Raw genomic sequence first — 13,500 nt, forward strand, 5'->3', positions numbered from 1 at the left:
CTTCTGTGGAACATGAAAGAAGATATTCTGAAGAATGTTGGTAACCAAATAGTTTCCATCTCCGTTGACTTCCATTGTATTTTTGTCCATGAATGTCAATGGGAACTAAAACTGGCTATCAACATTATTCGAAATATCTTCTTTTAAGTAGAAGAAAGTATTGCATAGAGGTTTGAATTACATGAGTGAATGTTTTATGTAATTATTTTAAGAACGGACTAGAGCACTATATTTCTGTTTTATGTAAAGAAGGATCAGGGTTGCCAGGTTTTCACAACAAAATCTGCCCAATTGCTACTCAAAACTAGCCTAATCGTGTTTTGAGAAGGGTCCCCCAATAAAAATCGGGGTGTAAAACACACATTTTTTTGTCTGGGTTCCTCTGGTAAATTCACATTGCAGGGGATTAATATGACGTTATTGGGGTCGCTTTAACCTGAGGACCTGGCAACACAGATGGTAATAATCGCTAACTTGCTCAACTACTCCTCTCTGTGCCAGTCACAACAAACTTGGCCAGCTGACCAATCAGCGCAGAGTAGGCTTATGGAAGGGAGGGGTTTACAGACATTACGCTCAAAGCTGGTTCGAATTTTTGTTTTGAAATGGACACTTTAAAAAACCATATGACTTGCTCTTTAAAGGGGTAGTTCATCGAAAAAATGACAAGTCATTTACTCACTCTCATGTCGTTCCAAATTTGTATGACTTTCTTGCTTCTGTGGAACATGAAAGAAGATATTCTGCAGAATGCTGGTAATAGTAAATAGTTCCCATCTCCATTGACTTCCATTGTATTTTTTGTCCATACAATGAAAGTCTGGTAATCAACATTATTCAAAATATCTTTTCAGTAGAAGAAAGAATTGCATAGAGGTTTGACATGAGTGAGTAAATGATGACAGACCTTTCATTTTTGGGTGGACTACCACTTGGAGGAACATCATGAAACACTTAAAATCAATTGGGAAAAGTAAAGTGACTTACAACACGGAAAGAAATACTGAAATTTGGAACGAAACCCACAGTAAAGAAAACTCACATATTAAATTCATTCATATCCCAACTGCTTCTCTTAGGCAGCAATGAAATTCAAATTGCTAGTAGGAACCTATTTCTCAAAAATCCCTTTTACGTCCAAATTATTTGGGCTTTCCTATCCACATTAATCGTAAATCAACAGTATGTTTCTATTTTTATCATTTTGGGAGAAACATCTGAGGCAAAGTTGACATAACATAATTGAGAACTCCATTAAGATTCCTGAACTATAAAAGATAAAACCTTATCTCTGGGAAGTACTTGACACTAGGTTGAGTATTTCTACAGTCCAAGACAAAAAAAAGGGCCAAAATGTTTAAAGCGGTATTGACTATGCAGGAAGACCCATTTTTCTAGTTTTATTGGATCAGTATCATATATATGGGGGGTTAGGAATGCAGCTTGGAGTTGCATTGAGGTTCAATAATATCAAAGTTTCCCCATGTGAAGCTTTGCAAAGTTCACCAAAAGTTAATCTAGAGAGAAACTCTACTGACTATGGGCAGCCAGCCACCGGCCCAGTACGGATGGGGGAATGTGGAGAGAAACAGAGCATAAAGGGACGGAAGAATGAAAGAGAATGGGACGTTAAGCGGGATTTATCCCACGTCGCTTCGGTTGTCAAGTCCTCTCACACAAAACCCATTTAGCTCACATTAGCCTCTTGGTCTGTTTACAGGGTGTAGTGGATGCGTCAATTTAACTTAGTTTAGACAGTGAGGGAATGGGAGAAAAAAACACTGTCGCTGCATATTATATGCGAACCAAGTGAGACTAATTAAGGAAGTGAGAAAGAGAAACAGGGCGAGGGAGTTTACCTTCAGTCTCCATAGAGGATAGGTGGAGTCGGGGTCTCTGTTGAAAAACCTGGTTGTTTTCGTCCCTGCGCTTAACAGATACTCCGCTGGCAAGCCCTGCGTTTGAGAGATGTACCGGATCTGGTGGAAGACATAAACACAGGCGTTAGGAGATTTACAACTAACGTCACACATTTTGTCCTGGATATTCACTGCTTAGATATGTATACTTGGAAGGGGGATGGAAAAGGGGATTTTCGTGCTTGCTTTAAGGTTTAATATATATGTAGATATACAGTCACAATGTGAAGTCATTTTAATGAAACTACAAAAACAGATCATACAGAAAACAGTCACAGTATTAAAAACGAAATTAGATTTTTACAATGCATTTTTTCTTGTTAAATACCCTGTTTGACTTCAGATAGTGGAAGTAAAATGGTTAGCATTTTCTAGTCTTTTCTATGACATACACTACCAGCCAAAAGTTTTGAACAGTAAGATTTTTAATGTTTTTAAAGAAGTCTCTTCTGCTCACCAAGCCTGCATTTATTTGATCCAAAGTACAGCAAAAACAGTAACATTTTGAAATATTTTTACTATTTTAAATAACTGCTTACTATTTGAATATATTTTAAAATGTAATTAATTATTGTGATTTCAAAGCTGAATTTTCAGCATCATTACTCCAGGCCTCAGTGTCACATGATTTTTCAGAAATCATTCTAATATGTTGATTTGCTGTTCAAGAAACATGTATTATTATTATTATTATTATTATACATTTTTAAATAAATGAGTAAATTTTTTTATTCAGGATTTTTTGATGAATAGAAAGTGATATAAAAGTGATGTTAAAGACATTTATAATGCTACAAAAGATTTGTATTTCAGATAAATGCTGTTCTTATGAACTTCTATTCATCAAAGAAACCTGAAAAAATTCTACTTAGCTGTTTTCAACATAATAATAATAATACATGTTTTTTGAGCAGCAAATCAGAATATTAGAATGATTTCTGAAGGATTATGTGACTGGAGTAGTGATGCTAAAAAAATCAGTTTTGAAACCACAAGAATAAATTACATTTTAAAATATATTCAAAAAGAGAAAATAGTACAAATATTTCAAAAATTTACTTAATAAATGCAGGCTTGATGAGCAGAAGAGACTTTAAAAAAACATTAAAAATCTTACTATTCAAAAACTTTTGACAGGTAGTGCACAAGTCTTAAAGCACAGTAGCACAAACAACCTGTTTAATTCTAATGGTCATTAAAAATGGAATTATTCCATTTTTTGTGCAAGAAACCTTGACTAATATTGTAAGCGGACTTCTGGGAAAAGCAACAGTGAGCTGCATTAAAACAGACTGATGACATTTTGTCTGCTCGAAAACATATCAGTCACTTGGCTGCCACGTTGATGACACAACTTCAACATTCCAGCATTAGAAGCCGAGTAAACAGCATCTGTGATGAATGCTGTCACCATGAGACTGATTTCCCCTGCCAAACCCTCTTTTTACAGGTCTGTCCAGGAGCCGCAATTACACAGAATGCCATTCACACACCTGAAAGACGTAAACACAAGAGCTTGGCAGTCGAAGGAATACACAATAATAATAATAATCTCTTCCACGGCCCCTGCCAAACGGCCAATCTTGTATCTGGAGCTCATAGCTGCTCGAGAGACCTTGATCACCACGTTTGGCTCATTTACCATCTTGTGAAATAGAATAGCAGATTTTTTACAATTTCTTGAAGATTCTTGCTGGTGATTTCAAAGTGCTGTAATTAGAAATGAGCGCCAAAGACTGGAAATAACTTCAAGTTTTGCTTCTAGAAGAAAATCAGAAGTAAACAGAGCAGAGTCCTTAACATTCGATTGCTTTCCAATCATAAGACCCCATAAATGCACCAAATGAGGGGCTGGAAAAAAAATCCTATTACTCTGTAGTACACAGAAATGGTGGGAGACAAATCTGCAAAGTCCTTTGCTGCATTTAAGAGCTTGTTAAAGGCAGTTTTGGTTTGCTTAGAGCTAGAACATTGGCCCTGGGCTGTTCCATGAAGCCAGGACCATTTTTTAAAAGAAGGCCTCGCTGTAGAGCTCGGGATCTGGGCTAATTGGGCAGTTTGTGGCATGTGTCCAGAACTACGGAGGGGCCAGAGAGAGATGAAAGTCAGGGAGACGACACACACACAGACACACAGCATTTCAGGAGAGCTGAGAGAGCAGGGGCCCAGCCAACAGTCAGATTTGTTTTCTCTCTCTTAAGCACAAACAGTAATTGAGGGATGTTTTTGCAGCCATTTTCTGAGAAAGGAGACGGCTCTCTCGGCAGGGCCACACATACACACAATCTCACACACACAATAAAGCAAGACTCCTCTGTTTCATCTCGCTAAATGAATATCACACAGAAAATGTTATTTCATAAATCATTCTCCAATTGAAACACATTATTTCTTTATCTGCTTGTATCATTACTGACCACTGAATTACAAAACAGAAACAGCCATGGATGGATTATGGCACAGATCCACGGGCCCCTGAATGCCAAGGGTGTAATACCGAAAAAAAATAAGACATTGAAATGCAACAATTTATATTAAACGGTGAATAGATGTCATAAAATCAATAAAATGCCACTGACAGTACGTCGACAGTACTGTCACTGTTAAAATTAGTTAAATATAAAGTGCGCATACCATAAATATGAATATTTCTCACAACTGCTACTTTTTTTCTTATATTTGGAATGCAAAATGCAATTTCCAAACAATAATAAGGTTCAAACACTCACTGATGCTTCAAAAGGAAAAAACAATGCATTAAGAGCAGGGGTTGAACACTTTTGAACAGAATAAAGATGTGTACATTTTTCTTATTTTGCCTAAATATCATATTTTCTTCATTTAGTACTGCCCTTCAGAAGCTACAGAAGATACTGACATTTCCCAGAAGACAAAATAAGTTACATTTACTCTAATCTTGCATTCCAAAAGTTTTTACCCCTGGCTCCTAATGCTTTGTGTTTCCTTCTTAAGCATCTGCTGGAATGCCACTCTCTCATGAACGCATGTATTGAACTAGAATTACAATTAAAAAAACAAACATAAAATAGATTTTTATGAGTCATTTGACAAAGCTGAGATTATAAGAAGCTATGATTTGTAGTTTTCCAGGATTAATTTTGAGAACGTCACAATTATGAAAAAAGACAAAAATCAAATGTTTGAATGTAAAGTGACATTCACAAGGCAAGATAAAAGACATGCATCTTTTCAGATTTGCAGATTTTTTTTTTATGTTTTTGAAAGATTTATTTGATTAAAAAAAAAAAAAAAAAAAAAAAAAACAATAATATTGCGAAATGTTTTGCAATTTAAAATAACTGCTTTCTGTTTTAATATATTTTAAAACGTAATTTACTGATGTGATGGCTAAGCTGAATTTTCAGCAGCCATTACTCTATTCTTCAATGTCACATGATCCTTTAGAAGTCATTATGATACAGTTGAGGCCAAAAGTTTACATACACCATGCAGAATCTGCAAAAAGATCATTATTATACCAAAATAAAAGGGATCATACAAAATGCATGTTATTTTTTTTATTGAGTACTGACCTGAATAAGATATTTCACATAACGAACATTTACATATAGAAGGAAAAACGATGCATTAAAATCCAGGGGTGAAAACTTTTGAACATAATGAAGATGTGTACATTTTTCTTATTTTGCCTAAATATCATATTTTCTTCATTTAGTACTGCCCTTCAGAAGCTACAAAAGATACTTGCATGTTTCCCAGAAGACAAAATAAGTTACATTTACCCTAATCTTGCATTCCAAAAGTTTTCACACCCAGCTCTTAATACTTTGTGTTTCCTTCTTAAGCATCCGCTGGAATGCCACTCTCTCATAAACCACGTACGACAGTTAGTAGAAACGTGCGATTACGGTTTCTAAAGTTTTAAAAATGGATATTTTTCTTACACAAAGACATCGATTCGCTTCAGGAGGCCTTTATTAACTCCCTGGAGCCGTGTGAAGTACTTTTTATGATGCATGGATGCACTTTATTGGACTTCAAAATCTCAACACCCATTCACTGCCATTATAAAATTTGCAATAGCCAGGACATTTTTTAATATGACTCCGACTGTATCCGTCTGAAAGAAGAAAGTCATATACACCTTGGATGGCTTGAGGATAATTAAATCATGGGGTAATTTTCATTTTTGGGTAAACTATCCCTTTCAGAAGCGTTATTATCAATGTTAAAAAAACACAGCTTTGCTGCTTCACATGTTTGTGAAAACTGCAATACATTTTTTTTAGCATTCTTTGATGAATATAATGTTCCAAAAAACAGCATTTATTTTAAATCTTTCTTTTAAATTTCTTTACTGTCACTTAAAAAAAAAAAAAAAAGAAAAAAAATCTGACTGACGTCACACATTTACATGTATATACAGTAACAAAATACATTTCTTGTTTTTCTGCTATTTTTATGCTGTGCAGGGCATCAAGGGAGGCTCCCCACGGAGGCTGGTGCCCCGAGTGTCCCAATCTATCCTTGGTAACAGCCGCATGGGAACAGCCAGGATAGAGTACAACAAATACCCTCAAATGTACCAATAGTGAAAACTTCAGACTAGCTGAATGCCAGTGCACGTATGCAACCTTGGATGACTTCATCTCCCAGCTCCATTCTGTTTCCATTATAATCCATTAAAGAATTAGAAAAGTCCTACCTGGTCATACTCAGAGGCTCCGGGGTAGAGCGGCCAGCCCAGAAACAGCTCAGCGATGACACAACCCAGGGACCACATGTCTATGGCCTCACAGAACGGCAGACCCAGGATGATCTCTGGAGCTCTGCAGACACAGAAACAGAGGATGAACTTCAAAAATAGAGTCACAGCAGAACAAATAGTTTCTATACATTATCCCACTACATTACATATACTACAGTATTCCAAATTTTGTTTAAATATGGTTTAAGTATGGTTAAGTGCACATTTATGGAGCATTTGCATTGTCCTTCACCACAAAGAGCCAGAGGGAAAGAGAAATGTTTTGGCCCAAAACCAGTTAATGTGCAACCTGTTCCATTCAGCCCAAAGCTGGCATTCGTTACGCCGCAGCCGTAAGACCTCATTGTACCCATTTAGGTTGACTGAGTTGAGTAATAAAGACAAACACTGAACGCATTTTGTTGCCACGGACACAGCGGGTGAGGGCGGGAGGAGAGAGACGGCGCGTGACACGGCATTACTCTGGGCGCTGCTTGTGAATCATCATTCCGAGGATAGACGGAGGGACACTCTTTTGGATAGAGGGATTGAAGATAAATAAATACCATATGGTGGAACAGAGAGCGGGAAATGTGTGAAAAGACAAAGAGACTGATGTTGGGAATGGAGATGTTACGGCAAACCTTAAAAATGGCAGAATGCAGCACACCTATACACACACACACACAGATTATGACACCTTGGTTTTAGAGGTGTCAGTCGAGCACATCATTTGTAAACACTAGTTGTATTATTTGTAAGACAACATTCAGCACTGGAAGACCAGCATGTACCCGGTGCTGTTATTGTTAACCAAAATTAATACCTACTTAAAAACAAATTAAAACTATTAAAAAAGTATATATACACATACAATGACAAAAAAATAAAAGTTACAAAGTAAAAAGATTAAAGTAAAAATAAAATAAAACTTTTATTTTATATATTAATAATAAAAAATATATTAAGAATTTTAAAATTTAATACTTAAAAACAAATTACAACTATTAAATGTATAATAACAAAAAATATTACAAAAATATTAAATGTAACAAAAGTAATACCTACTTAAAAACAATTTACAATAACAAACTGACAAAAATTGCAAAAAAAAAAAAAAAAAAAAAAAAAAAATGCATTTTTATTTTAGATTAAAAAAATTATATATATATATATATATATATATATATATATATATATATAAACTTATCTAAAATAAAATTTAAATTTGTTAAAAGTTAACCAAAATAAACTTACTTAAAAATAAAATAAATATTTAAAATATAAAAATATATCTATTTATTTCTACATATATCTATGTAGACATAATATATATAGCACATAACAAACTGACAAAAATTGTACAAACTGTAAAAAAAAACAAAAATAATAATAATAATAATAATAATTATATATATATATATATATATATATATATATAAATTGTGTGTATATATACATTTTAATTTTATATATGAATAATAAACATATTTCAAGAAATGTATAAATAAATTGTTAACTATAAACCAAAAAAAAAATAATAATAATAATAATAATAATTATATATATATATATATAAATTGTGTGTATATATACATTTTAATTTTATATATTAATAATAAACATATTTCAAGAAATGTATAAATAAATTGTTAACTATAAACCAAAATGAATACCTACTTAAATTATAACTATTTAGAAACTTACACAAAATAATAATAATTTTTTCATATCCCCCACCCCCCAGATTTGACATCTCATTTATTTCTATTTCTGTTTTTCCCAAAGACTTAACGCAGATACATCTGGAGCAAAACAGAAACAAAATACTTCTGACAGGTGCCACAAGGGCAGGAAAAGACTCAGTTTGGCAGTTAAATCTCCCATTGGCTCTCATGCAAGGTGTGTGTAGCATGACATCACCCTTCTGATGTCATCGCATTCAGCCTTGTGCCTGCCGGTCCGCCGGCTCGATATCATTCAAATAAGCCACAGCGCTACCAGCCCGAAGTATCTCTATGACACCGAGGACGCATTACGGCCGCCACGTATGCAAATGCATATCCCACTTCAATCTTTCTCTCCCTTCTTCCAATGCCATATGCAAAACAGACCAGCAGCTGCTGATGCAGGACTTTCAGCGGGTGTGATAAACACAAACACGCGCGCCACTAAATATCGTCCTCATTCTCTCGCATATAAAACGTCTGCTTGTAATGCAAAAATCTGTGGTGAGAAATTCACAGCCCTGTTCCAGATCCACACACACACGGAAATATGAGCTCCCATACGTGCAGATGTGCAACGAAGAGTTCATTTGTGGTTCATTTTGCATCAAGCTGTGACCCCGCAGGTGTGTTTGTGTTTGCATGCGTGTCATTGTGCAGCTTACATGTATGCAAGGGTGACATTATGCACACAAGTGCAAACATCCGTTTCTGGTGTTGATATTTGCATGGAAAGCCTGATGCACTCACGCTGCGGGTCTCATTTCTTGTACACAATGCCACTCGGCATCGTGCAAACAAGCACAGGAGCAACACGTGGTGCTTTCCGAAGGTCTTCGCACCCATCGGAGCCACAGCAGTGTGCAAATAATCACCGGGTTGCTCTAGGGTAAATGGTTTTGTGGATATGAGGTCAGGCAAAGGTTATCGGCACACAGTGAAAGAGTGCTTCTTTGGTTTCAAATGGAAGAAACGCACTTTTTCTGAAGTCCTCAGTCATGCACACACGCTTGCACATGCTCACTCAGTTGCTATTTGAGGCTCTGACATCATTCTGTGTGGGCATGTCAAAAAGCATCGATCACAGCTGACCTTCAATACGGACCACCACTCATCACTAGACACAGACGGTGCCCTGCTATTCATTGCAGTCTACATCTCTTTGTGCCATTATGCTTCGTTTTCCTACAAATAAGAAATTATTGTATCGTATATTGTATTTTGTTAATACAATACGTCTATATAGTTAATATAAATAATATATACCATATGAATACCATGATATATGAAAATGGTCATCTTTTAGAACCACGGCATATACAGTAATAAAGTACCGTGGTCCAATCAGTGTACCATAGTATCACCACAGCATTATCACATCTTATTACATGGCTGTTAAAATAAAATAAAATAGCATAAAATTAAATATGAAATTAAATGTAAAAGAAAAAAGAAAATAGGAATGTAGTTACAATAAAATAGATATGTAGTTCAAATAAGAGATAAAATAAAATAAAACAGGAATATAGTTAATATAAATTAAATATAAAATAAAATAATAAAAATAAATAAAACTGGAAATGTATTTAAAATAAAATATAAAATAAAAATACAATAAAATAGGAATGTAGTTCAAATAAAATTAAATAATAAATGTATGTAAAATAATATAAAATTAAATATAAAGTAAAATAGAAAATAAAATAAATGTAGTTAAAATAAAGTTTAATATAAATTAAATATAAAATAAAAGCAATAAAATAAAATAGGAATTTAGTTAAAATAAAATTAAATAAAATATAAAAGAAAAGAAAATAGGAATATAATTACAATACCAAAAAATAAAATTAATAATAAAAAAGGAATGTACTTAAAATAAAATAAAAAGATTTTATTATTTTTATATTATTGTTTTTATAAAATAATATAAATGTAAAAATAATGAAATAATACTATTAATTAAAAATTCTGAAATGGAATGTAATTCAAATTTAAATTAAATGTAAAATAAAAAAATTAATTAAATTAAATAAACTAGGAATGTAGTTAAAATATAAAATAAAATAAAATACAAAATTATTTTTTATTTTTATATTTTAAGAAAATATTTGTATAAAATAATATAAATGATAAAAAAAATAAATAAAATAAAATAAAATAAAATAAACAAAAAATAAATAAATAATAAAATAAAATAAAATGTGAGAAAAAGAGACCACAGATTGATAGGCAAGTCATGAAACTATAACAGTGAAACATGGGACAGTGGTCAATTAGTAGTCGTTATACAAAAACACATAACCACGAATGCTGCAGTGGGCGGACAGAATCAAGTATCAGATAATTCACACTGAAGCTGAGCATACTGGTAGCACAATAATAATTAATACTAACATGGCCATAAAAACAATAAAAAAGGGCAATGAAGAAAAAAAGTGATTCTCAGCGATAATAATAATTTTGAAAGACTACCCAGGAACAAGAAATGCAGTTATTAGAGAAGATCCCAGACCTCCTAAAAAAAAAAAAAAAAGAAAAAAAAAGAAGCTAAAACCAGCCTAAGCTGGTCGGCTGGTCCTAGTTGGTCTCCCAGCCTGCGTAGGATGGTTTTAACTGGTTGTTCCAGCTGGTTTCCAAGCCTGACCTGCTAAGGAAGTGTCCCAAAACCTCTCTAAAACTGCTGACCAGCCAAGACCAGGCTTGGATGACCTAAGCTAGCTGGCTGGTTTTAGCTGTTTTTTTTCAGCAGGGAGTTATTTATAGCTTTCCGATGGTCAGCGTCATTCTTTTCCCCTCCTTCATATGACAAAAACCTTGATCCTTGAGCGCCCGCTGACTGGCCACTCGCAATCGATTTTAATATTCATGACTTCGCAGCGCACTAAAGCAGCGGAAGCAGCGAAAGTTCCCGTCGTGCCTTTTAATAAACATTGCGTGAGGTGGGCTCACCGAGGGGGACATACAGACATCTACCGCACACCTGCGACTGGCAGCGAGGCACAGAGAGACGGAGCGAGAGAGCGAAGAGGACGAAGAAGGAAAATAAGAGCTGGCGTGACGGAAAGAGAGGCACAGACAAAGAGAAAGAGGGGAGGTAAATGACGGAGACAAAACAAACAGTCCAGGAGTGTGAGAACAAGAGAATGAGGGAGGCAGGGGGAGCTGTTTAGATTTCATCTCCACGGAGTCTGAGTGTGGGGTCATCTCTCCACAACTTACTAAAACAACCTTGGAAATAGTCCTCCCTTTTATTGTGCTCGTTTTGTGGGAGTGCTCTTTCATTTCAAGGCCCTGTGAACCTCTCTCCCGCTCTCCTCAAAATGCAGAGGAAATCGCTGACGACGCTGTCACTCTCTCAACTCCCTTTTCTTCAATCATTAGCATTCCCAAGACAGAAAGTGAAGAATGAGGGAGAGTGAGGGGAAAAAAAGCAAATTGATGACCCTCTCTGTAAATTTCACTGTTATGGAGACTTTTGTGAGAGCTCACTCTCGTCTCGCATGACACAGAAACACAATTACTTTTATGCTATATTATGTAATAAGACGAGAACTAAGATTTATTATTTTACCTATGTTGTGAATGTGAGTTTGAAGTCTGGATTGGATGTAAAAAGATAAAACACGATGTGTCACAATGTCAAAACACATCTTTTGCTTTCTCACAATCTGCGTAAGCAGTGTAGTCCAATTCACAAACAAATGAATCATGACTTGGTTATTGTGAATCGACTCACCAATTGTAATTGGTCTGAAAAGTTCTTTAGTGAATGAATTCAGTGAATCAGTCAAAGCAGACCAAATCAACATGTGACTCACTGAGCAGTGTAGTCCAATTCACAAACAAATGACTCGGTTACTGTGAATCGACTCACAAACTCACAAGTTTGAATCAGTCTGACAAATACTTTAATGAATTAACTTTAGTGAATTAATCAACATCCACTTTACTAAGCAATGTAGTTCAATTCACTCATAAACTCACTGGTTTGAATAAGTCTGATGAATACTTTAGTGAATGAATCATTTAGAGCAGTTACCGAATCAACATGTGACTTACTGAGCAGTGCAGTCTGATTCACAAACAAATGACTCACGGAGTCACAAGTTTGAATCAGTCTGCCAAATACTTCAAAGAATAAAATCAGTGAATCAGTCAATGGAGTTACTGAATCAACATGTGACTTATGAGCAGTGCAGTCCGATTCACAAACAAATGACTTGGTTATTGTGAATCAACTCTCAGAGTCACAAGTTTGAATCAGTCTGCCAAATACTTTAAAGAATGAACTCAGTGAATCAGTCAAAGCAGTTACCGAATCAGCATCCACCTTACTGAGCAATGTAGTTCAGTTCACTCATAAACTCACTGGTTTGAATAAGTCTGATGAATCAACATGTGACTCACTGAGTAGTGTAGTCCAATTCACAAACAAATGACTCACAGACTCACAAGTTTGAATCAGTCTGACAAATACTTCAAAGAATAAAATCAGTGAATCAGTCAATGGGGTTACTGAATCAACATGTGACTTATGAGCAGTGCAGTCCGATTCACCAACAAATGACTCTTATGATTTGGCTATTGTGAATCAACTCACAGAGTCACAAGTTTGAATCAGTCTGACAAATACTTCAAAGAATAAAATCAGTGAATCAGTCAATGGGGTTACTGAATCAACATGTGACTTATGAGCAGTGCAGTTCGATTCACCAACAAATGACTCTTATGATTTGGCTATTGTGAACTGACTTACAGAGTCACAAGTTTGAATCAGACAAATTCTTTAAAGAATGAACTCAGTGAATCAGTCAAAGCAGTTACCGAATCAACATGTGAATCACTGAGCAGTGTAGTCCAATTCACAGACAAATGACTCACAGAGTCACAAGTTTGAATCAGTCTGACAAATACTTTAATGAATGAACTCAGTGAATCAGTCAAAGTTGTTACCGAATCAACATGTGACTCACTGAGCAGTGTAGTCTGATTCGCAAACTAATGACTCTTATGATTCGGCTTTTGTGAATCGACTCACAGACTCACAAGTTTTATTCCGACTGACAAATATTTTAAAGAATAAACTCAATGAATCAGTCAATGCAGTTACTGAATCAACATGACC

The 13,500-nt window shown here is 34.9% G+C and overlaps 1 protein-coding gene across 2 annotated transcripts in view; it reads right to left on the reverse strand.

The window, feature by feature from the left end:
* Positions 1–13,500, reverse strand: part of hipk2 (homeodomain interacting protein kinase 2) — a 136,954-nt gene that overhangs the window by 35,490 nt on the left and 87,964 nt on the right. For both annotated transcript variants that reach the window (XM_051135801.1, XM_051135800.1), the window contains exons 3-4: positions 6,607–6,730; positions 1,860–1,979 (exon numbers count right to left, since the gene is read on the reverse strand). In XM_051135801.1, the coding sequence (XP_050991758.1) occupies positions 1,860–1,979; positions 6,607–6,730 (244 nt within the window). The remainder of the gene's footprint in view (positions 1–1,859; positions 1,980–6,606; positions 6,731–13,500) is intronic.

The sequence above is a fragment of the Labeo rohita genome, chromosome 18, assembly GCF_022985175.1.
Source record: "Labeo rohita strain BAU-BD-2019 chromosome 18, IGBB_LRoh.1.0, whole genome shotgun sequence".
NCBI lineage: Eukaryota > Metazoa > Chordata > Actinopteri > Cypriniformes > Cyprinidae > Labeo > Labeo rohita.